Below are 25,599 nucleotides of genomic sequence, written 5' to 3' on the forward strand. Positions count from 1 at the left end.
GCAAGTTTAAAATTAAAAATTTAGATATTTAAAGTGTATTAGAAAAATAATCCATGCATGATATTTAAAAAATTTAAACAATAAAGGGAATGAAATGAACGCTATTATTTCTAATTTTCTAGCAGCTAACTTTATGACTTTAAATATGCTTTAAAACCTATATTTCTTGATCCATCAGTTTGGAAGTCTCTGATTCCCAACTATCTGAGATGAGAAACTTAGCACATGGTCACTTCCTTCACCTCATCCCATCCTTTGCTCTTCCAGACTCTAGTCTACCATATCATTTCTTTAAAAAGGTCAAGATTTATAAGATTTATATTCTAATCCATAACTGCAAGTTTTCATAATTGTCTAAAGAGTTTTATAAATTGAAACACAACATTATTTCTTGAGAGGACCAAGAAATAAGACTGGACCCAGAGAAGAGATGTAATTTTATGCTACTAAATCTTCAACCCCAAAAGAGAAACCTCCAAATATTAGGATCACATTTTCTTTTCTTAGATTCTATCAATTGCTCAAAATCCAATGTCCCATTGGAATTTATTTTATGTTGAACTGTGGCTTTTTTGTTTTCCTGTTTTAAAAAAATTCTATCTGAATTATTCCAATATATATCGAAGAACTGTTTTAAAAACATAAACATATTACCATTATCTCACCTCAAAAAGTTAATAATTGCTTAATATAAAATATCCTCTGAGGAGGGTTCAAATTTCCCCAATCGTTTCATAATTTTTTTAGTTTGTCCAAGTAAGGTCCATATGTTGATTTTCTTTTAAATTTCTCTTAATCTATAGGATTCCCTTATTTTCCACCCGCTTTTTTTGTCCTTCCAATTTATTTGACAAAGAAACTGGTAATTTCTCCTGTAGAGTTTCCACTGTCTGGATTTTGTTGATTGTGTCCCTGTGTTCCTCTATCCCCTGTATTTCCCTATGTTAGTAATTAAACCTAGGTGCTTGACAAAATTTGGGTTCTTTTTTTTTAATATACATTTATTTATTTTATTTATTTATTATTTTTGGCTGCGTTGGGTCTTCGTTGCTGCGTGCAGGCTTTCTCTAGTTGCGGTGAGCAGGGGCTACTCTTCTTTGCAGCGCGTGGGCTTTTCATTGCAGTGGCTTCTCTTGTTGCGGAACACGGGCTCTAGGCACGCGAGCTTCAGTAGTTGGGGCTCGCGGGCTTCAGTACTTGTGGCTCACGGGCTTCAGTAGTTGTGGCTCGCAGGCTGTAGAGCGCAGGCTCAGTAGTTGTGGCTCATGGGCTTAGTTGCTCCATGGCATGTGGGATCTTCCCGGACCAGGGCTCAAACCTGTGTGCCCTGCATTGGCAGGCGGATTCTTAACCACTGCGCCACCAGGGAAGCCCTGGGTTCTTTTTTTAGTTGTTAAGGACATTTTCATAGGTGATGATATCCTATTAAGGAGTACACAGGGTGTCTGCTTGTTTCATTTTCTGTGATTGTAGCAGCCACTGCTAAGCATTGCCTAAATAATTTCATTCCTTCTTTCTTTATTAGCCACAAATCTATAAAGAGAAAACCCCTCAACTGTTTGGTTCCTGAAATACAGTTCATACAGGAAAGGCAGGAAAGATGCATGATTCTCTCCCTTATTTAACAGTTTTCAAAATTACAATTTGGTTTCCTAGCATCTTTGAGGGGGGTGTGTGTGTGTGGCAAAAAACACAGAACATAAAATTTACCTCCTTGATTGTCTTTAAGTATACAATACAGTAGTGTTAACTATGTACACATTGTTGTGCAACAGATCTCTAGAAATTTTTCGTCTTGCAAAACTGAAACTCTGTGCCCATAGAACAATACTCCCCCTTCCTCTCTACCCTCAACCCCCAGCAACCACCATTCTACTTTCTAAGTGTTTGATACCTCCTATAAATGGAATCATGTAGGACTTGTCTTTTTGCAACTGGCTTAAGTTTCATCCACGTTGTAGCATGTGACAGGATTTCCTTTTTTAAGGCTGAATAATATTCCACTGTGTGTACATATCACATTTCTTTATCCATTCATCTTTTGATGGGTGTTTTTGGTTGCTTCTACCTCTTGGCTATTGCAAATAAGGCTGCAGTGAACATGGGAGCGCAAATATCTCTTCTAGATCCTGTTTTCAATTCCCTGGGATATATACCCAGAAGTGTGTGTGTGTGTATGTGTGTGCGTGTGTACACATATATACACACATATCACATATGCTGGATCATATAGTAATTCTTTTTTTTTTTTGAGGAAGCTCCACAGTTTTCCATAACGGCTGCACCATGTTACATTTCTACCAACAATGCAGAAGAGTTCCAATTTTTCCACGTCTTCACCAACACTTGTTATTTTGTTTTTTTATTGATAGTGGCCATCCTAATGGGTATAAGCTGATATCTTACTGTGGCTTTGATTTGCATTTCCCTGATGATGAATGATGTTGAGTATCTTCTTCTATGCTTGAGGCCATTTGTATTTCTTCTTTGGAGCAATGTTAATTCAAATCCTTTGCTCCTTAAAAAAATTTTTGTTGTTGTTCTTGGTGGTGGTGGTGACTTGTAGGATTTCTTATATATTGTGGATATTAACCCCTTATCAGATACATGGTTTGCAAATATTTTCTCCCATTCTGTAGGTTGCCTTCTCACTGTTGTACTTTGCTGTGCAGAAGTTTCTAAGTTTGATATAGTCCCATATTTGTCTATTTTTGCTTTTGTTGCCTCTGCTTTTGGTGTCATACCCATGAAATTATTGCCAAATCCAATGTCATGAAGCTTTTCCCATAAGTTTTCTTCTAGGAGTTTTATAGTTTTCCGTCTTATGTGTATAGGTTTTTAATTGATTTTGAGTGATTTTTATATTTGATGTACGGGTTCAACTTCATTCCTTTGCTTGTGGATATCCAGTTTTCCCAACACAATTTGCTGAAGAACTATCCTTTACCCATAGGGTATCCTTGGCATCCTTGTTTAGGATCATTTGACCATATACTTGAGAGTTTACTTTTGGAGTTCTCTATTCTGTTGCATTGGTCACCATACTCTTTTGATTACTGCAGCCCTGTAATAAAATTTGAAATTGGGAAATGTGAGGCCTCTAGCTTTGTTTGAAGCCATCTGGGCTTTTCTTTATTGGGAGATTTTTTATTACTTATCAAATGTCCTTGATAGTTATAGGTCCATTCATATTTTTTATTTCTTCAAGATTCAGTTTTGGTAGGTTGTGTTTCTAGGAATTTATCCGTCTAGTTTGTTGGCACGTAATTGTTGGCATTATAATGACTCTTAAAATCCTTTATATTTCTGTGGCATCAGTTGTAATGTCTCCCTTTCATTGCTGATTTTTGTTGTCTTTTATTTTTTTCTTAGTCTAGCTAAGGGTTTGCTAATCTTGTTGATCTTTTAAAAAAAACAACTCTTGGGACTTCCCTGGTGGTCCAGTGGGTAAGACTCCATGCTCCCAATGCAGGGGCCGTGGTGAGAGAACTAGATCCTACATGCATGCCGCAATTAAGAAGTCCACATGCCGCAACTAAGAGTCCACATGCCACAACTAAGAAGCCCTCATGCCACAATGAAGATCCCATGTGCTGCAACTAAGATCCAGTGCAGCCCAAATAAATAAATAAATATTTTTAAAATGTTTTAAAAAAACCTCTTAGTTTCACTGATTTTTTTTCTATTCTTTATTTCATTTATTTCTGCTCTAATCAACTACTTCCTTCCTTCTGCTAACTTTGGGTTTGATTTGTTCTTCTATTTTCTTGAGGTGTAAATACTGATAGGGAAGGACTTACTATTGCCATTTTGTTAATTGTTTTCTGCGTGTCTTGTTATTTTGTTCCTTTTTTCCTCTCTTGCTGCCTTACTTCGTGTTTTATTTTTTGTAGTGACTTACTTTGATTACTTTCTCATTTTTTTGTATGTATCTTCTATAGGTATTTTGTGTTTACCATGTCCTTAGCACTTTTAAAGTATCATTATGAACTCATGGATTTAAATATGTTCTTTATGTTTCAATCTATTACAGCTACTATTCTAATTAATTACCAAGTTATCTTATCTCTGGCAAGTAGAAACTTCTTCAGATTGATGCTTGAGTCCTTGAGACACAACCCAGTGATTTTTGTTAGCTTTCTTCCTTCTGGTGTGAGAAGATGTCTCTATACTTACCTTGAAAGTATGTTTCCTGCCCTAGACCTACAACCAGCCATTTCTCTAGGGAGACCTTCCCTAGGGTTTTTTGCTTGTTCAAACCTCAGCTCTATCACTTCCTACCTAGCTATATTGGGCAAGTTGCTTAGCATCTATAAACCTCAGTTTACTCATTTGTAACACAGGGCTAATAATATTACCTACCTCAAGGGACTTTGTGAGGATTAAAAAAGAGAAGGCACAAAAAATACTTAACCCAGTGCTAGTATATCATAAGTTCTCAATAAATGTTAGTTTGATAAATTACTTCTTAATAACAGAAGAGGCATATGCCTTCTTGAATAAAGTTTTCACAGATTATTTTGATTTCCTATCCTGTGCTTCTAGGTGAATGAATCTTACTACATCTTTGATCCTACATACTTTTCTTTCTTAGAATGCCGTCATTTGTTTGCTTGCTTGTTTTTATTTTGTTTTATTTGTTTTGGTGGAGCACATTACTGAGGCATTCTTTTTCCCAAAAATGCATTTTGGAAATAAAATTTCCCTCTTGATTACCTAGACAGAGTTCTAAGTTCAAAATGATTTTTCCATATAACTTAGGAAGCATTGGTACATTGACCTCTAATATCTAATATAGTTGATAAGAATCTTCCTGCCAATCTGATACTTATTCCTTTGCAAGAGATGTTTTTTTCAGATATTTCTCTTTCTCTTTAAAGTTCTGAAATTTCATGAGGATTTATCTTGGGCTTTTTTTGGTTGCTCCTTGTTGGAATTCAACACTGTCTTTATGGAGATGGGTCATTCTTAGTTATAGAAATTGTTCTTTCAATAATTTTCCCACTCCATTTTCTGTTTCTTCTTTTCAGAATCTGGATATAAGGTAAACACTGGCCCTTCTGGATTGATCTGTCGTATCTCTTAACTTTACTTGCATATTTTCCATTTCCACCTTTATGGTTTACATTCTGAGCCACTTTTTCACTTTTATGTACCAGTTCACTAATTCGTTTCTTATTTGGGTACAGTATATTGAGTTTTGATACAGACTTTTTTCCCCAGTTCAATGCTAATATTTTTGATTTCAAGGACTCTTTCTTGATTTCTGATTGCTCCTTTTTCGTAACATCCTGTTCGGATTTTCGTCATTAACTTAATATTATTACAAAGCCAAAAAAAAAGAAAAAAAGCCAAAGAGATATGCAGAATCCATTCAGATAATATTGCCTTGCTCATGTGAACAAAAATATTGCCAGAAATCTTTATTCTATCTTCAGCAATCTAATCTGCTGTTTAGCTCATCCATTTATTTTTCTTCTTTTAAATTTAGTCCATTGAACACATGTACTTGGTTCAAAGACTCATAAAGGTCTGCCTCTGGACCCAATTTCCAACTCCCTAAAACAGCTGGGAATTGTTTCAACTCTTTAGCTGCTTATCTTATATTCACTATCATATCTAAAAATTACATGCTTATATTATTTCTAGATTTTTCAGATTTTAGGTATTATCTGACTTCCCAACACAGAAGACAAGGATTTAGCTTTTTTGCAACACACACACACACACACACACTTCTGTCCCATTCTCCAATATAGTTTACTGAATTTTTTGGTACGTATCCATGTAAGGACCAGTTTATGCTTACAACTTCTCAAGAACTTACTTCTCTCCCCTGGATACAGGGAATTTTGGAGATCTGAGGGTCTAAAATTACCTAATTGTTTTAAACAAGGCTTATTTATTTTTTATCAAATATTGTGAATAATACATACTAAAGTCTAAGTCTAGGGCTTCCCTGGTGGTGCAGTGGTTAAGAATCCGCCTGCCAGTGCAGTGGACACAGGTTCGAGCCCTGGTCTGGGAAGATCCCACATGCCATGGAGCAACTAAGCCCGTGCGCCACAACTACTGGGCCTGCGCTCTAGATCCCGCGAGCCATAACTACGGAGCCTGCGAGCCACACCTACTGAAGCCTGTGCGCCTAGAGCCCGTGCTCCGCAACGAGAAGCCACCACAATGAGAAGCCCGCACACCGCAATGAAGAGTAGCCCCCGCTCACTCCAACCAGAGAAAGCCCGTGCACAGCAATGAAGACCCAACGCAGCCAAAAATAAATAAATAAATACATTTATTAAAAAAAAAAATAAAGTCTAAGTCTATTTAATCTTAAGAATGTACAACCAAGCTTAAGAAATATAATACTATCTGTAACAGATTTTCTTAAAAAATGGCTGCAAAAAAATTCTGGTTCCCTATACTCTTCCAGAATTTTGCCATTCCCCGTCAAGAGGAATAGTTTATTTCCCCCTGAATTTGGGAGGCCTTTGTGTCTGCCTCAATAAATAAAATTACGTGGAAGCAATGCTGCTTGGTTTCTGAGTGCTGTGGTCTGGATATGTCTCCCCAAAGTTCATGCTGAAATCCTAACCCCCAAAGGTGATGGTATTAGTAGGTGGGGCCTTTGAGAGATACTTAAGTCATAAGGGCGGACCCTCATGAATGGCAGTAGTGCCTTTTAAAACAGGCTCCAGGGAGATCCTTAGCCCTTTCCACCACGGGAGGACACTGCAGGAAGTCAGCAGTCTGCAACATGCAAGCTGGCCTTTACAAGAACCTCACTGACCATGTTGGCTCCCTGATCTTGAACTTCCAGCCTCCAGAACTGTGAGGAAACAAATGTCTGTTGTTTATGAGCCACCCAGTTTATAGTATTTTATTATGAATATGATGAAATCATATGGCTACAAAATGACACAGCTAGAATTTAAACTCAGCTCTGCCTCTCTGGCTTCCACTGGCTCTCTATATCAACACTTGCCCCAAAAGCCACGTGGAAATTACCCTTCATTTCTCGCAAAATGGAGCCCATGTCTGTAGCTGAGTAGTTTTTTCAGCTTTCTTCCTGCCCATAGAAGTTTGAAGGTCCAAAAGCCTTTATACTTTGCACTGTTCTGTATCTTTTAGCCCAAGATGACACAATTGTTTTAACTTCTTGCAGTTTCTTATGTATCAATTTATAAAGCAACCCCATTAGACAAGAGGCATACAAACCAGCAAATCTTGTCAAGATAAGCCTTTGACTATACTGGGCTTCTAGTGAGGCTGCCGAGATACATCCTTTTCTAAAAATGGCTACAACATTTCTGGTTCCACATACTCTTTTAGGAGTTTGCCACTTCTGCACAGAGCTTTGTGACATCTTTGATGAAGAAATCAGAGCTAATACGTAAGCCTTCTGGTTTTAGCCTCACCTGAAGTCCCAGCAGACAGCCACTATGTGTCTTCCAGACACATGCGTGAGTGATTCCAAAGATTCCAACCCCTGCCCATTGAGCTGACCCAGCTGTGGCTGCATGGATCAGATAAGCTGTCCCTGCCAAGCTCTGTCCTCATTGTAGATTAGAGCACAATACATTTTGTTGTTTTAAACCACTACTTTTTGGGGTGGTTTGTTACAAAGCAATAGAGAATTGGAGCACCACGTATACTTTGGTAGCCCCTTGTATGTCCTACCCTGTTTGCATCCTGCTCCTACTTCTCCGGAAGTAGTACAGGCTGTTTTCTTGCTCTTACAATGCTAACATGAACATTTTTGTATGCCTCATGATACACACATAAGAGTTTCTCTAGGGCAAATAACAGATACATGCATGTTAAACTTTACTATATAATGTAAAATGACTGGAGATGATCGTTATCAACCGACACTGCCACCATCAATGTACAAGCGTTGCTCCATACACTCTACACTTGGTATTGCCAAACTTGGCGCAAATCAGGTTGCTTCTCAGATTTACCCACTGAAGCTAAGTCTGCGGAGTTGATCACAATTAATATTTTTTCCAGCTTTCAAAATTTTGTGGCTCTCATTTCTCTCAGTATTTTTGTGTATATGAGATAATGCCTTTAAAAAATCCTTGGCTGTGCTTCAATGTAGTTTTAGGAAGGGGTTTGAATCAAATGTATGTGTTGAAGGCATAGTCTTTCACCATGGATTGATTTTAAGATTTCACCAAGTTTTTTTAAATTTCTAAATGTTGTTTCTGCTTGCTTTAAAATCTGTTTGGTCATCTTTGTTGTTCCTGTTTCTTGCTTACTTTTTGATTCCATTTTTTTCTTCTTAAGACGTATCATGTGCAGTTATAATCATGTACAGACAATTTCAATATCTAACATTATCATTCAGGGTCCATATATATTGCTTATTGCTGGCTCATTCAAGTGGCTTGTTTCCTTGTGAGTTTGATAATTTTGTGAGCTCATACTTGGTTGAGCTTAATCTGTGACAGTTGAGGTTCTAAATTAGAGTTCAGCAAACTACACCCCAAGGGCTAAGTCCAGTTCACTACCTGATTTTGTAAATGCTTTATTGTACCACTGCCATGCTCACTCATTTATGTATAGTCTATATAGCTGCTTTTGCACAACAGCAGAGTAGTTGCTTCAGACATGGTAAGGTCCTCAAAGTCAAAATACTGACGTTCTGGCCCTTTACAGAAAAGTGTGCAAAACTCTGACCTAAGTTATGAATGTTTTCTCCAGAGATTTTTATTTGCTTCTGCCAGGACCAGGGAGGGTTCGTGACCTGCGACAACCTTAGCTTCTTTGAGAACTCATGCCACTTCTTGTGAGTCCAGCAATAGATCAAAGGCCTTCAGAGTATCTATTCCACAATACTGCTAGAAGCAGCAATACATTATCTTCTTTGATTATACTGTTCTGATTTCAAGAATGGTATGGATATTCTTTCATTTAACGGGTCAATCTTTCAACCTAAGAGGCACAAGTCCTTCTGTGGAACTTTTCTTGTATTATTTAATAATTTCCTTACTTTAAGTCTTTTGTTTTCTCTTAGATTCTTACTATTAAAATGTTAGCCATCCTGCTCTGATTCTCTAATTTTGTCTTTTCTCATTTTCTATTTCTTTGTCTTTTGGTTATACAGTCGACCCTTGAACAATACGGGTTTGAACTGTGTGGGTCCACTTACATGCAGATTTTTTTCAATAAATACATACTATAGTACTACAGGATTTGCAGTTGGTTGTATGCCCAACACCTGTGTTGTTCAAGGGTCAATTGTACTTTCAGGGTGAGTTCCTCAACAATTTTATCTTCCAACCCTTCTAATGAACTGCTTTGGCTATCATTTTAAATTTCCAGAAAATATGCTCCAAATTTTCCTTTTCCTTTTCAAAGCATCCTGTTTTCATTTAATGAATACATCTACTTTCTTTCAAAATATTAATTATATTTGGTGGTGAGTACTTTTCTGATCACTGCATTGTATCTGCCCCCACTCATCAGATTATATCTGATCTCTTATGTATTAGAAATTTTCCTCAAATATCTGATGATCCTGGTTCTATGTTCATATTTAATAGTAGGCGCTAGAAAGCTGAATGGAAACCTCATGACATATATGACTTGGAAATACTGGGATTCACTGAAGAGTGATAAAATGGCAAGTAGTCTTCTTATCAAGGCACAACCAAAAGTGAGTGTCTGGAGATCTTTTCTCTGGGGCCGATTAGTTTCTCCAAAGAAAAAAATCCTGGCAGAGAAGCCTATACCCAGTGGCCAGCATTCTGGGAACATGCTTAGGGCACCCATATTCAATGCAGACTTTCACTTAATCCGTATTTTCAACACTATCTAATCCAAGCCTTCTTTTATCCCTGGTATCCTATAAATCCTATGATCTTCTGGTTTAGTTTCTCAAGGTTATTAACCTCTGGCCTCCTGCTTGAAAAGGTTGAAGGATTGAAAGTGGTCACCTGGGGACTTCTCTGGTGGTCCAGTGGTTAAGATTCCGCATTTCCACTGTAGGGGACATGGGTGTGATCCCTGGTAGGGAGAGCTAAGACCCTGCATGCCGCGGCCAAAAAAAGAAAAAAAAAAGAAACTGGTCACCTAACTTAAGTAAGCATAGAGAAAGATAGTTCAATGATTCTGTAAACAGATTTGCAACCAATCCTTTTTTTATGCCCCAAGCACCATCTCTGAAAATGAGCACTTGGATCCTTCAGGTACTGAACACTGTTTCTGGACATTGGTATACTGGCTTCTTCTCAATGTACCACCTTTTGCAGCCATTCAGTTTCCTTGGTTCTGGCTCTGTTAAGTCAGTCTTTCACCTGCATTTTGTTTTCCAAAAACTTATTCAACTCTCTTATCCTTTGATTTCTTCTCTCCTGTTTCATTTGTCATTGTGTGGTTACACTTTACTGAGATTTCAGGAGAGAAAGATTTTTAAGGAATAGTCAAACTGCAATATTTGGTTGCAAGTCTTCAAACTGAATTGTAAATCATCCTAAAATACTGGGATATGGAAAATGTTTTCCATACTCTTCCCTTCCTGAAAGTACTTTAATAAATCATACCAGAGATTTCTTAACAATGGAACAAACAAACAAAAGGATGACCAAACACTGAAGAAACAGGACTCTGAAATCAAATATATTGGCAGAAAACAGAAATTTGTAATGCAGGTCACATTTTAATATAGTTTTAAAAAACACTTCCAAATATAACTATAATCAGGAAAAATACCTGAAACATGTATCTTAACTAACCATTAGTAGATTATTTAAAAGAGTTTTTTCTTGAATTCCTGGCTTACTTCACTGGGTTTATAAAGATATAAACCTACTGATTTTTCCATCTAAGTATTTTGTACTAAATGTAGTTTTCCCAGCTGATAATTATAAATAAACCTGTTGACAAAAATCATGTTTTAAATAGGGAAAAATGCTTCCCTTAATAAGCTGATAAAGACTGTAAATTGATACGTTAAAACTTCTTATTTACTATAAAGTAACTATTAGTAAAATCCATACCCTTCCCCCAAATTCTGCTTCTCTTCTATTGCAAAAATCTTCATAAAAAATGTACTCTGAGTGCAATAAAATCTCCATATTTAAAACAAAAAAACAACAAATAGACATACCAAAATAATTCATCATGAAATTATAGCAAAGAAATATTTAACAGTATTAGGTTTTGCTAAGGAAAACATTACTGTGGAAGACATCCAAGGAGCCTAAAATGCTTCTGCTGTGGTAGTAACAAGGCAGAGTTTCAGGCTGACGCTCATACTATTGTTAAAACAGCCCTTCCCCGCTTTACAGTGAAAAATCAGTGCATATTCCTTTATATACTAAAAAACTGAAATCTTAAAAAGTTATCAATTGCTTTAAAATAATTGTCTAACTCACCTTGAGAACACAGATTGGCTACAATAAATCCATTATTTCACAAAGTAGGTATTTCTAATGACCTAAAAGAAATTGTCTAAAACCCATAGAAGGGTCAGGAAACTATAAATGTGGTCAGAAAAGAGGGAGAGATGACAGATGCTTTCTGTGGAATGGAAGAGCAACAATTGTAATATCTATTTTGAAATACTGAAACATTTGGGGCTCAATCAGTCTCTGTTACTTTTATAACACAGTAAACCAAAAATATTAAAACATGAACCCTCTTATTCTCAAAAACAATTTTCTGCTACACACATAAATAAAAAGTGCTTATAACTAATAATATACAACACTAAAAAGATCACAAATGGCCTATGTCTCATTGCCAGCAATGAGAGTGATATATGCTAATGGTGCCATGATATTTACAAAAGACAAAAAAAAACCTATATTCACTTATTATTTCCTATAGTTCTAATGTTATCATTATACCACTGAGCATAAAATAATCTTCTTTTGACAGGTAATTAAAACAAACAGATTATAATACAGAAGAGTAAAATGCAAGAAAATACTCCTTAGGGGTTTCTGACCATTAAGTGTTTGTAGTAGTTCATAATGAAGTTAAACATGAGTAGAACACAATTCTGGGAAAAAAAGAGAGACTTATTTATTTGTTTTATAAAATAAAAGGAGATATCTTAGTCAAGAGGTGACGGCTCTAGGTGTCATTTCAGCCAAGAGTAAGTTCATAGCATTTTTTCTCACTCAAATAAGACAGGAAGGGAAATTCTAATTCCTGCTACCTGCCCAGTCACTTCAAAAATTCTTCTTAAGGAAGATAAAAATATCTTGGTTTTTGGTTACTCTTTAAAGTAAAAACTTCCAGATGCCCTGGAAGCAATGAGTTCAATTTGGTGTCTTCTTGTGTTCTAGTAAGAAAGAACAATCAGTTTAAACTGAGATCTCAGCTTTCAAATGCTGTGACCAATTATTTGTGAGTTATAATCTGCAGGTTCCATTTTTAAAATATGTGGGATGACACTGTCAATTCGTACATTGCCAATGAGACCTTTGAAAAACAATTCTTCGGTGATGGTAGCGTTCATCAACCTCAAAGCTGGCAATCTGAGTAGTAGTCTGGACAACCTCAAAAGACAAAAGGAAGGGGGAACAAGGTTGTAAATCAAAGAGTGATTTAGTAGAAAGATATAAGTAATTTCTGCATGAATACTGTTTGTGGCCTAATTTAATAAAGATCTAGTTTTCAGAACTTAAAATAAAACCTTTAGTATTCTCAAGCCTTAGAGTGTATGACAATCACCTGGATATATATGCAGTCTGTCAGACTTCATTGGAAAGCCTTGCTCTTAACTGCTATGCTGTGCTACCTCCAGTTGGTTGTATGGACCATGGAACTAAGTTATTAAACCGTGGATCAAGTTATAAATTTAAAAGCTTAGGAACTCATTCGAGGTTATAAGAACAGCAATGTTTTATGTTATCAGGATACATGAGGCTCAATGATTACAGTTTTCTTGGTTTTGCTTTTCAAAAAAGTACTGGGAATAGTAAAATAGGCAATAGTTGTTATTACTGGGAAGAGCATAAATTATGGAATCAAAACCATTAGATTCAAATCCTGATTCAATTACCCCTTAGCTATGTGAATGCGTGTAAGCCACCACTCCCTGTCTCTTTCACAGTGTTGTGACAATCAACAAAATGATCCTTGCCAGTTTCTGTGCTAGTGAGGTTCTTAAAGGCAGGACAATGTCTTGTGTGAAAGTACATTATAAGCTGAAAACTGCTATCTAAAGATAATGTATTATTTTAAAATAACTAGGAATGTAAGAAACGAAGAAAGAGTTCCAGAGGTCAAAGAACCTGGAACCTAAGCGAACAGAGATCAGCAAGCAGCTGTACATCAAAAAGGAAGAACATTTAAAATACTGTATTTATTTGTATAATGAGGTATAAGACAACTTTTGAAACTTTAAAAAATTGAAAAAAAATCATAACAAAACCAACACTAAAAGAACCACCTTTCTGAAAAGTTGTTGGCACATTTATCCTTCCTCTTTTCTAAGGCCTTCCACTCTAACACTTGAGAACAAGTGAAACCAGCGGCCCCAGAATTAAGTAACCTTTCTGTAGCCATGCACTCTGCTGCTCAAACTACTCATTTCCTGTCTGTTCCCACCAGCTGAGCTACATACACAGAATTGGTAGGATGCGGCATAGGAAAACTGGTTAGATAAACTACAGCTGATTTTCATGATGGACCTGACTTATGAACATGTTATTTAACATATGTAAAAAATTATTATATGCAAAATATAATAAGTTATGAAGTTTGAAGTATGTTAAATTAATAATACTAGTAAACACATTTATATAGCCCTTACTATGAAAAAGGCACTGCTCTAAGCTCTTTGACTATATATTAACTGATTTAATCCTTATACTAATTATAAAAGGTGGGTACTATTATCTCCATTTTACAGGTAAAGAAACTGAAACAGAAGTTAAATAACTTGCCCAAAGCCATACAGCTAGTAAGTGACAGGGTCAGGCGTCAAACCCACGTACTCTGGCTCTGATAGCCAAATGCTTAGTTACTCAAAAATTGAGTTTATTTTATTAAAAAAGTGATTTTTTTTTCTTAAAGGACAATGGTAAGAAATACCTTGTTAGAAATATCATAAGGCAAATTTCAAAATTAATTATCAAATCGTCTAATGGTGTTTTATTATTCATCCATTTTTCATCCCTTTTACTAATAAAATGCATTATTTCAACTGAAGAAAGAGTTTGGGTGTGAGAGTCAGCCTACCTGGCTCTGCTGTTTATTGTGTGACTTTGAGCGAGTTACTTAACCTCTCTGTACTAAAGTCTCCTTACATAAAATATTACACATAAAGTACTTACAACAATACACTACCACTTTTAATAGCATTAACTATTTCAAAGGTCAAAGTTGACTAAATTTAATTACACTTGGAATGGAAAATAATGAAATAGATTCACAAAAATTTTTAAGATGAATTTAATTAAACAGTATTTAACTTCTAGATACCTGTAGGTGTCATCTGGATATGTTTTGGTTATGTAATCTTGGAATTCCACATAAGCCTTTTCCTGAAATTTCTCAATCTGTTGCATGTTTTCTAGGCCTGGATGATCTGAAACATTAAGGAATCTATTGTTACTTTAGTTCTGAATACTCATTTAATAAGGCACCAAGTGGAGATGAAAGGGGGTGGGAAAAATAATTCAGTCAAAAAAAAGCGCCCCATCATATGTGTTGCTCTTTCATTCCACAAATAATATATTTAATAACCCAACCACTAAACACCAGGCATTGTACTTTAAACCCTTAAAACTATTTTATCTCATACATGTATTCTAACATCTAATAAAAATTGAAAGAGGGAAGAGATATGGGAATATATGTATATGTATAACTGATTCACTTTGTTATAAAGCAGAAACTAACACACCATTGTAAAGCAATTATACTCCAGTAAAGATGTTAAAAAAATAATAATAATAAATAAATATAGCTGCAAAAAAGAAAACAATCTGCATGTCTCCACTAGCTGTCATTATTTATACTGTGACACTGAACACCATGTTATAATTTATCTCTTTAGTTTGTGCACCCCATGGACTGGGAGTTCCAGGCCAGCAAACCAGTAAATAAAACCATACTTGCTTCGTGGTAAAAAAAAAAAAAAATCGAAACCACTGGGTTCAAATAAAATAAATAGGTTTTTCTATTCCAAAAGTGATGGAAGGGGTTTTGATCAGTTTGCTTTCAACAGAAACAAAAAAATGACTTAGCTTAGTTAAAAGTATTTTTTTAACATCTTTATTGGAGTATAATTGCTTTACAACGGTGTGTCAGTTTCTGCTTTATAACAAAGTGAATCAGCTATATGTATACATATATCCCCATATCTCCTCCCTCTTGCATCCCCCTCTCACCCTCCCTATCCCACCCCTCTAGGGTGGTCACAAAGCACCCAGCTGATCTCCCTGTGTTATGAGGCTGCTTCCCACTAGCTATTTTACATTTGGTAGTATATATAAGTCCATGCCACTCTCTCACTTCGTCCCAGCTTACCCTTCCCCCTCCCTGTGTCCTCAAGTCCATTCTCTATGTCTGCGTCTTTATTCCTGTCCTGCCCCTAGGTTCTTCAGAACCTTTTTTTTTTTTTAGATTTCATATATATGTGTTAGCATACAGTATTGAAAGTATTTTTAACCAATGAAATATCTGATTATATTCTTTAAAATTTAATTAAAATAATAATATATATTTTAACTGAAGTATAATTGACATACATTATACCTGTTTAAGGTATACAAGATAATGATTTGACATTTGTATACACTGCAAAATGATCACCACAATAAGTCTAGTTACCATCTGTTACCATTCAAAGTTGCAAAAAATTTTTTTCTTATGATGAGAACGTTTAAGATTTACTTTCTAGCAAATTTCAAGTTTATAATATAGTGACTATTGTCACCAAGCTGTAAATTACATCACTGTGACGTATTTATTTTATAACTGGAAGTTTGTACCTCCTGATCCTCCTTCACCCATTTCACCCACCCCTCATGAAGATTATATTCTATATATATATATATTTTTTTTTAATTAATTTATTTATTTATGGCTGTGTTGGGTCTTCGTTTCTGTGCGAGGACTTTCTCTAGTTGCGGCGAGCGGGGGCCACTCTTCATCGCGGTGCACGGGCCTCTCACTATCGCGGCCTCTCTTGTTGCGGAGCACAGGCTCCAGACACGCAGGCTCAGTAATTGTGGCTCACGGGCCCAGTTGCTCTGCAGCATGTGGGATCTTCCCAGACCAGGGCTCGAACCCGTGTCCCCTGCATTGGCAGGCAGATTCTCAACCACTGCGCCACCAGGGAAGCCCCTATATTTTTTTAGTAAGAAAACCTTCCTTTCACCATGGTTAGTTTAAAAAAATACTTATAAAATTATGAAACTCTGAACATCATCTCTATCAGAAGAATAATATACCAACATGAAATAACCTATATTTCACTAAAATGGAAATGTTAAAAGAATTTCATAAAACTTATGCCTAAAATATGGAAAGTGCTGCCCTGACTGAAGAGAATAAAAAAAGTGGCAAGAGAAATAGAATACTTACTAAAACAAAATTACATTATAATTCTATTGTTGAATCTATGTTCTTTCAATTTTAACGAAAATGAAGGTGGCAAATTGGTTGTGATAAAAATGGTGATACATGTTATTAACTTATCTGAACATTAGGAGAAATAGTACAAAAAAGCTTTAATTATCTTACTGATATCATTGAAGGTAAGAAGCAGTTTTCCTCAGATAATTTTATTATGATACACAGTAACAGAAATACATACCAAAATGAAAAAATACAGAGCCTAAGAGAACAGCCAATTTTTCGTGTTCTAAAATTTATTGTTAGCTTTACTGTCATTTTACTATACATGAAAACTAGAAACTGGCAGAAAGATAAGAGATCCATTTTTCTATTTGTTGGAAACTCGAATAAGATGTTTGGAAATTTAACCCATTAACAAAGCAATCCTCATCTCTCTTTTTTGCCTTTTAATGATGCCTAGCAAAATATATCTAAACATTCAAGTGTTGAACAGGACTAAAAGTCTATGATGTCATTTCACTGATTTCTTCAATTTTCCTTTTCATACCCAGATGTCTAACAACCATAAATTTCACGAATTTAAAGTATATAATTCAATAGTTTTTTTAGTATATTCACAGAGTTGTGCAAGCATCACTGCAATCTAATTTTAGAACATTTTTGTTCACCCCAAAAGAAACTGTACCCATTAGCAGTCACTCTCCATTCTCCCCTCTCCTTAGTCCCTGGTAGCCACTAATCTCTCTACAGATTTGCCTATTCTAGACACTTCAGATAAATGGAATCATATAATATGTGGTCTTTTGTGACTGACTTCTTTCACTTGCATACTGTTTTCAAGGTTCATCCATGGTGGCATGTATCAGAATTTCATTACTTTTTATGGCTGAATGATATTCCATTGTATCTATATATTATATTTTGCTTATTCATTTGTTTGATGGGACACTTGGGTTGTTGCCACTTTGCATCAATGTACAGTCCCAACGGCAATGTATGAGGGTTCTAATTTCTCCACATCCTCAAACACTGCATTTTAAATAAGAAGTAAATGTTTATATACCTGGACTGAAGAGTACTATTGCCTTCAGGTAGGCATATTCATATCCATCAATGCAGAGTTTTACCATGCTGTTACAAAACTCCTGTAGTTTGAAGATGTGTTCCATCAATAATTTTCTTCTTTCTGTTGACATTTTATCTTTAATTAAAAACAAAGAAACAAACAAAAGCTTCTAATTTTCAGCAAAAATGCATGACTATTTTTATCCAACATATTTCTTTCTAATTTCCAGCTCTGTATATAACCAATTTTTTAAATGTTTAAAATTCAGTATCTCTGCAAGTTTAAATGAAATTAATTAATGATCTTCAGACGTTGTTCAAGAAAAAACAAAACAGGCTGTTAATATAAAAAACCCTAAATGTAATGTTTCCTTTCAAGATGTACCTTTGAGAATATAAGCTATAAAGACTAGAAAACTGGCCAACCAACCAAAGTACAAAAGACTCAAATTTTGGTAACAGGATTTTATTTAAGCTTATATTGGTTGAAAAAAATAAGCAAAACCATCTAGATTTTTAAGTTACCCGTACTACTACAACAAAAAGTTAGCAAAAATTACTGCCAAGACCAAAGAAAATCTGAGTAAAATAAAATTTTATAACTTTTAAAATTTATTGTGTTTATATAGTACTGCCTTCTGGTAGATCTACTGTTGATGAGATTTTAAGGTTATTTCTCTGCCCTTAAATAAGAGGAGGAAGCAGATATTTTAAAAATAATGTAAAACAATGGGAAATGGAATATGCAAAGGAAGTAAATGTAATTCTCAACTTATAAATTATTCCTGAACTCAAAAAAGTAGTTCTTCCCACTTGAGGATGGGGCACCTTCTTGGTTAGTCACAAGCCATTCTGAAGCTAAACATTTATAAATCAGTGCCTACTTGCCTGTCTCCTCAAATGAATGGGAGTTGTAATCACCTTGGCATCAAGAAAAGGAAAAAGACTTAGGATTGTTCTGTGACTCTTTAGTACTGTTTAAGTGAGAGAATACATCCTGATGAATTGATTAAAAAAAAAGTTTAGCCTATCTTGGGATTCAAAGGGCTACAATGAAGAAAGGCAGTTTAAACACCGGTGGGAGGGACTTCCTTGGTGGTGCAGTGGTTAAGAATCCGCCAGCCAATGAAGGGGACACCGGTTTGATCTCTGGTCCGGGAAGATCCCACATGCCGCGGAGCAACTAAGCCCGTGTGCCACAACTACTGAGCCTGCGCTCTAGAGCCCACAAGCCACAACTACTGAGCCCGCGTGCCTGGAGCCCGTGCTCCACAGCAAGAGAAGCCACCACAATGAGAAGAGCGTGCACCTCAACAAAGAGTAGCCCCTGCTTGCCGCAACTAGAGAAAGCCCATGCACAGCAACAAAGACCCAACGCAGCACCCCCCACCAAAAAAAAAAAAAAAAAAAAAAAAAAAAACTGGTGGGAAGTATACATTTATAAATATTTGATCATCTCTATATAACTTACCCTGGATTCTTTGGTATGTATATCCAAGTACAAAAAATTCACGAGGCCTGATCAGAAATAGCACTTAAATACGCTTGTTTCAGTCTTGTTGTGCTCTCATTTAAAACTATTTTTGGGTGATTAAAGAATGAATTTATCAAAATGTAAAAATTATCTAAAGTAAAAAGGATGTTGGTATCTTTTAATATCTAACTTTAAACATAATACTATAAAACTGACGTCCCCTCTCATATCTTAGAAAAGGAAATAAATAAGGTGCTTTTTACCTTGTTGAAGGCTACTGTGAAGACAATTGACAAATGTCGCTAATATAGCTGCTACGTTCATCACTTGCCAGCACTGGGCAAGACCAAGAGTAAAAAGTTCATTCCAGTAGGCTTTCACCAATAATATACTGTTTTCCTGCCTATAAAAACAAAATAAACAAATATCAAATATTAAAATATATTTTATAAAACTTTACAATTGACTCATATATTTAAAAATACAATGTTACTGAACTAAAATTATTCTAAATGGCCAACTGGGAATGGACTTGATCAATTCTTTATTTTGTATACCTGACTTTAGTTGATAAGGTTTAGAAATTTAATTAGCTAGTTCGTTAATCAATCAGCCAGTTTATAAGAACAGTTGCAAGTAGTATTTCAAACTAAAAGTTGGGGCTTTAAGCCCACATTTCATGGAAACAGATGGAGTAAATGTGTTTAAAAAAAAATTAAAAGCAAAAGCATACATTTAAAAACCTTCTTAAAAAGGGCAGTTAGAATTATCTGATGACAGATAACCAACCAATTTCCTGGGAGAATTGGTTTATTCTATGTTTCAGATGAGATATAAGTATCCCATAAATGAGACACCAAAGATTTTGCTGGGATTAGCAAAGATAAGAAAGGTCAGAAGGCTTTTCCTGAGTTTTTGAATAAAAAAATCTCAGCAGCTTGAGAAAGTAGAACAAGTACTGGAATAGGAATCAAGCCACCAGGGTTATAAAACCTAGATCCACTGACTGAAATTAGGCAAATAAGAGTCCTGGGTCTCAGGTGCTTAACTATATAAAATACAGAGACACTATATGTCCTATATCTTGCTCAAAGAGTTGTTATGAGACACAAATATAAGAATTATGTGAATAGGCCATGACAATAAAGTATATGCCAGGCACTGTTCTAGGCACTGGAGAAAAAGCAATAAACAAGATGAATAAAGTCTGCCTTCATGAAACAGAAGGGAAACATATTAAAAAAAAATCACTTCAAATATTTTATATAAATATTATACACACACACATATATATATGGTTATACAAACATTAGTTTCTGGTAATGAAAATTCTACATTACTATAAAGTAGGATGATGCATTGGAAAATGGGGTGGGAGTAGAGAGAAGGCCCTTCTGAGGGGCTGACATCTAAGTAGAGAAAGATGGGAAAGAACTTAAACAAAAACAAACAAAAAAACCCTACAGAACTAGTATTTCAGGAAGAGGGAAGAACAATGGTAAACTTGTTGAGTTGATAACCAGCATGTAGTAGGTGTTCAATAAAAACCGATGACTGAATTACTAAATGCTGCCCTCCCTTCTTGGAATGTGCTTTCCCCAATTTGTTTTACTGGCTAATTCCTTTTTATCCCTCAAAATATAACTAAGAGCTCACTTTTTTTTTTTTGCTGCGCTGCACAGCATGTGGGATGTGAATTCTCCGATCAGGGATCGAACCTGTGCCCCCTGCAATGGAAGCGCAGAGCCTTAACCACTGGACCGCCAGGGAAGTCCCAGAGCTCACTTTTTTAACTGAAACATTCTCTTACCACATTCTTCTCCCCAAGATAGTTAATCACACCCCTTCAGTGCCATAAATATACTCATATTTTATACTTATTTCATGGTATTCTAATTTATTGGTTTAGGAATCTGTCTCCTATACTAGATTAAAACCTCAATGAATGCACAGACTCCTTTATTCATTTCTGTATCTCAGTGAACAGCACAGTAGACAGCATATAAAATGAATCTGCAAATGATTTTTGATTGTGGGGGATACAGAACAGGCAGAAGTGAGAACTCACGACCATTTTCCAATTAAGCAATCTTTAAACCAAGAACTATATATTTTGTTATAAACAAGATAACAAAAGAATGAGATTTCTTTTCCCTTTCTCTAAAGAGATTTAAGGTGCTAAGAACATCCTATAGGAAATATGTACATCCTGATAAAAGGCACTTAAACATTTTTCTTCTTAATAAATCTTTAAAATTAGGATAATCCATAGGATAATCAGCATGTTTAACATAAATCATTCATCAAGTTAAGAACCATAGCCACCTTTACAACATTACATTTTATTTAAGAATTGAATATATTCAAACAAATGCTAATATTGTCAACTTCAGAGTATAGAAAGTAATTTTTCTCACTGGGAATTATTCAGGTGAAATTTTATCTCCAAGCTGATTTCTCATTGCCATTCAGTATCTGAGAAGAATTATTTGCCATAAGAAATTGGCTATCAAAATCTATTTGAAAGTAAAGTTTAAATGAAGAGAAAATCAGTATTTTTAAATCTCCACATAGGGCTTCCCTGGTGGCGCAGTGGTAAAGAATCCACCTGCCGGGCTTCCCTGGTGGCGCAGTGGCTGAGAGTCTGCCTGCCAATGCAGGGAACACAGGTTCGAGCCCTGGTCTGGGAGGATCCCACATGCCGCGGAGCGACTGGGCCCGTGAGCCACAATTGCTGAGCCTGCGCGCCTGGAGCCTGTGCTCCGCAACAAGAGAGGCCGCGGGTGAGAGGCCCGCGCGCCGCGATGGGGAGTGGCCCCCGCTTGCCGCAGCTGGAGAGGGCCCTCGCACAGAAACGAAGACCCAGAAAGGCCATAAATAAATAAATAAATTAATTAATTAAAAAAAAAAAAAAAAAAAAGAATCCACCTGCCAATGCAGGGGACATGGGTTCGAGCCCTGGTCAGGGAAGATCCCACATGCCATGGAGCAACTAAGCCCGTGTGCCACTACTACTGAGCCTGCGCTCTAGAGCCCGCAAGCCACAACTACTGAAGCCTGCATGCCACAGCTACTGAAGCCCACACTCCACAACAAAGAGTAGCCCCTGCCCCCCGCAACTAGAGAAAGCCTGTGTGCAGCAACAAAGACCCAACACACCCAAAAAATAAATTTTTAAAAAATCTCCATATAAAAATGATTAAAATTTCAATCTTGGGAATTCCCTGGTGGTCCAGTGGTTAGGACTCCGTGCTCTCACTGTCAAGGGCCCGGGTTCAATCCCTGGTCGGGGAACTAAGATCCTGCAAGCTGTGTGGCCAAAAAAAGAAAAAAAAGAAAAAGATTCAATTTCAAACTAAATCAAATGAACTAAGAGATAACAAGATACTATTTTCATTTATCAGAAAAGATGTATAAAATCCAGTATTGAGGAAGGTGTGAGGAAATAAGCATTCATTCCCATTCATTGCTTGTATGAGCATAAACTGACTGAATAGTTTTTTGGAGGACAATTTGGTAGTACCTGCCAAAAAACTATAATGTATATACCCTCTTAGACATAACAATTCCACTTGTAAGAAGCTATTTTGTAGAAATACTAATACAAGTAGGAAAAAATATATATACAATGCTACAACGCTTATTGTAGCTTTGGATATAACACGACCACCAGCAAAACACTAGCAACAACCGAAATGTTTACTAATAGGGGATAAGTAAATTATAATAAATCCAAAAAATGGAATACTTAGGTAGCCATTAAGAAGAATAGGAGAACATACATGCTGATATAAGACGTCCATTATATAAGTGTAAAAAGAAAGGCAAAGAATAGGATGTGTAAGTGTTTGTGTATCTGATTGAATGTGGCATGGAAAAGATCTGGTAGGAAACCAAACTTTAACAGTGGGGTTAGTTACCTCTGGAGAGTAAAGTTTTACTTTATATTTCTATACTTCAGTATTACTTTAACATTTTACAAACATGAGGAAAAGGTTAAAAGCAAACATGATGGAAAAGTCTGAAGTAATACGGTTTTCACCTTAACCTCTGATCCTGAAGTTTAAAAGAGGAAACAGCTAACCAAGGTAATCAACCAGTGAACAAAGGACAGGGAAAAGAACAGAGCCAACTGATTAAAAAAGTCAAAGTTTTTAATGGCCTGTGCTACAGCTCTTAGTAAGAAAATACATTGGCATTGTTGAGGAAGACTCAGAAAAAACGTTAAGGAGTATCAGTGCAAAGGATGAGTACCCCTAAGGAAAAAAGATGAAAAGTGGCAATTGAGGAATTAACCACCAGATTATTTTGTTTCCAAAGGAAAAGTGAAAGAGCTAAACGCAGAGATTATAGAAAGATATCTATTTACATTTTTTTTAAGATTTTTTTTTGATGTGGACCATTTTTATTTTTATTTTTTTTATTTATTTTTATTTTTTAAATTTTATTAGGGGCATGGAACTCTGCACATAGCAGAATTGAAGGATATTAAATAAACAAAACTGGCCAGAGGGGAGGATTTTTTTTTTTTTTTTTTTTTTTTATTTATTTATTTTTGGCTGTGCTGGGTCTTCGTTTCTGTGCGAGGGCTTTCTCCAGTTGCGGCGAGCAGGGGCCACTCTTCATCGTGGTGCACGGGCCTCTCACTGTCGCGGCCTCTCCCGTTGCGGAGCACAGGCTCCAGACGCGCAGGCTCAGTAGTTGTGGCTCACGGGCCTAGCCGCTCCGCGGCATGTGGGATCTTCCCGGACCGGGGCATGAACCCGTGTCCCCTGCATTGGCAGGCGGATTCTTAACCACTGCGCCACCAGGGAAGCCCTGATGTGGACCATTTTTAAAGTCTTTATTGAATTTGTTACAGTATTGCTTCTGTTTTATGTTTTAGTTTTTTGGCCACGAGGTATGTGAGATCTTAGCTCCCGGCCCAGGGATCAAACCCGCACCCCCTGCATTGGAAGGCAAAGTCTTAACCACTGGACCTCCAGGGAAGTCCCTCTATTTACACTTTTTATCCAAAACATAAAATCCTTGTAGTATAGTTAGCTACATTGTTCAAGTATGTTTCTTCAAAGTTCATTCAGAAAGAAAAACAGCAAGTCTCCTTTAAAAATAAGGTTCCTAAGAGTATGAAGGAAAATGAGCATTTACTATCTACTTTGTCAGCAGCACTGCGTTGAAGGAGTTTACACCGATCAGCTCCCTTAAGTAGCATGACCTGCAAGGAAGCATTTCTGTTAATTTACAGATGTAGAAGTGGAGCCTCAGTTAAGTAACAGAGCTAGCAAATGAATAAATCCAGAATTTGAACCGAGGTGGTCAAAGTCTAGGCTTTTTAAAAATAAATCATTACAAATTTTAGCAAGTAAAATGCTAAAGTCAAATTTCTCAGCAGAGACCTCCTCCATTCAAGGCTAATATCTGTGGTGTAAGGGCATGTGTGCTGCCAGTTTTTTCTTGTTAGGGAAACCAAACAAATGACTACTGTAGTCACATTATACCACCTATTTTCAAAACATGTTTCCTTTGAGAAGCAAAAAGAGCTGGGTAGAGGAGGTAGTCAGGTGCAACACAAGTATTAATAATTAAAAGTAATAAGTTGCATAACAGTAAACATAACTTCTTTCACAAATAGATATAAGTATATTCCTCTAACAATTGTACTAGATTGTTAATGTTCATTAAAGTATGTATGTAGTACTCATAATTAGAGATCAGATCATTGTTTATACTATTTATTTTGATAAAGGAATATGACTTTTGAACTCACCTATACCTGGGGATAACCTAACTATTTGGCTTTATATAAGCAAGGCATTATACTTTACCTGGTAGCATCTGTTTTTTCCTTAGGGAAAAGTAGTGATATGGCAAGAGAACTGGTTTCAAACCCACAGTTATAGTAAACATTACTCTGTTTCAGTGGGATTTTAAAAGAGTAAACTTACAGGGTTAGCATTTAATGGAAGGTTTTTAAATTATTCAGTGAAGTCTCCTGTAGCAAATGGTGATAGCTTGGAACTTTTGGTTACAAGAATCTAGTTAAAGAGGACTGCTGCCTTTACTCCAGACAAATCATGTCCAGTGCCCCTCCCCCCAACTGAATCTATTACTGTAGTCACTTACCTAAATTATGCAGATAGAACTGAAAAACAACTGAATTCCTGTAAGTATTGAAACTACAAATCTTAAAACAGAAAAGCAACATCCTTGTAAAACAGAGAAAGATTGTAAAATACAAATAGTATTAACTACCCACTGTATAAGATTCTTTAAACTACTGTTCCCCTCCATTAAACTGACCAAAACAAACTTGACTTTTAGAAAATGAGTAACGTTGCTTTGTTTCTCTCTGTAAAATTAGGGCTTTGTTTCCAAGTTTTGTATCTAGAGATAAAAATGCAAGCAATGCCAGTTTCTAGGAGACTCAGAATAGCTTTTATTACAGCATAAAAGAATTTCCCATCATTAGTACTTAGTTGTCATCCATCTGATTAATTCAAACTATAAATTATCTA

At 36.0% G+C, this 25,599-nt stretch overlaps 2 protein-coding genes across 2 annotated transcripts in view; both read right to left on the reverse strand.

The window, feature by feature from the left end:
* The window catches only part of TMCC3 (transmembrane and coiled-coil domain family 3), a 439,356-nt gene that overhangs the window by 385,872 nt on the left and 27,885 nt on the right, over positions 1–25,599 (reverse strand). The gene's annotated exons all lie outside the window — the stretch shown is intronic.
* The window catches only part of NR2C1 (nuclear receptor subfamily 2 group C member 1), a 41,480-nt gene continuing 27,889 nt past the window's right edge, over positions 12,009–25,599 (reverse strand). The window contains exons 11-14 of the mRNA XM_059936676.1: positions 19,348–19,487; positions 17,609–17,746; positions 14,443–14,548; positions 12,009–12,512 (exon numbers count right to left, since the gene is read on the reverse strand). Coding sequence (XP_059792659.1) covers positions 12,338–12,512; positions 14,443–14,548; positions 17,609–17,746; positions 19,348–19,487 — 559 coding nt within the window. The 3' untranslated portion in view covers positions 12,009–12,337. The remainder of the gene's footprint in view (positions 12,513–14,442; positions 14,549–17,608; positions 17,747–19,347; positions 19,488–25,599) is intronic.

Source organism: Balaenoptera ricei, chromosome 10 (genome assembly GCF_028023285.1).
Source record: "Balaenoptera ricei isolate mBalRic1 chromosome 10, mBalRic1.hap2, whole genome shotgun sequence".
In the NCBI taxonomy this organism is placed as follows: Eukaryota; Metazoa; Chordata; class Mammalia; order Artiodactyla; family Balaenopteridae; genus Balaenoptera; species Balaenoptera ricei.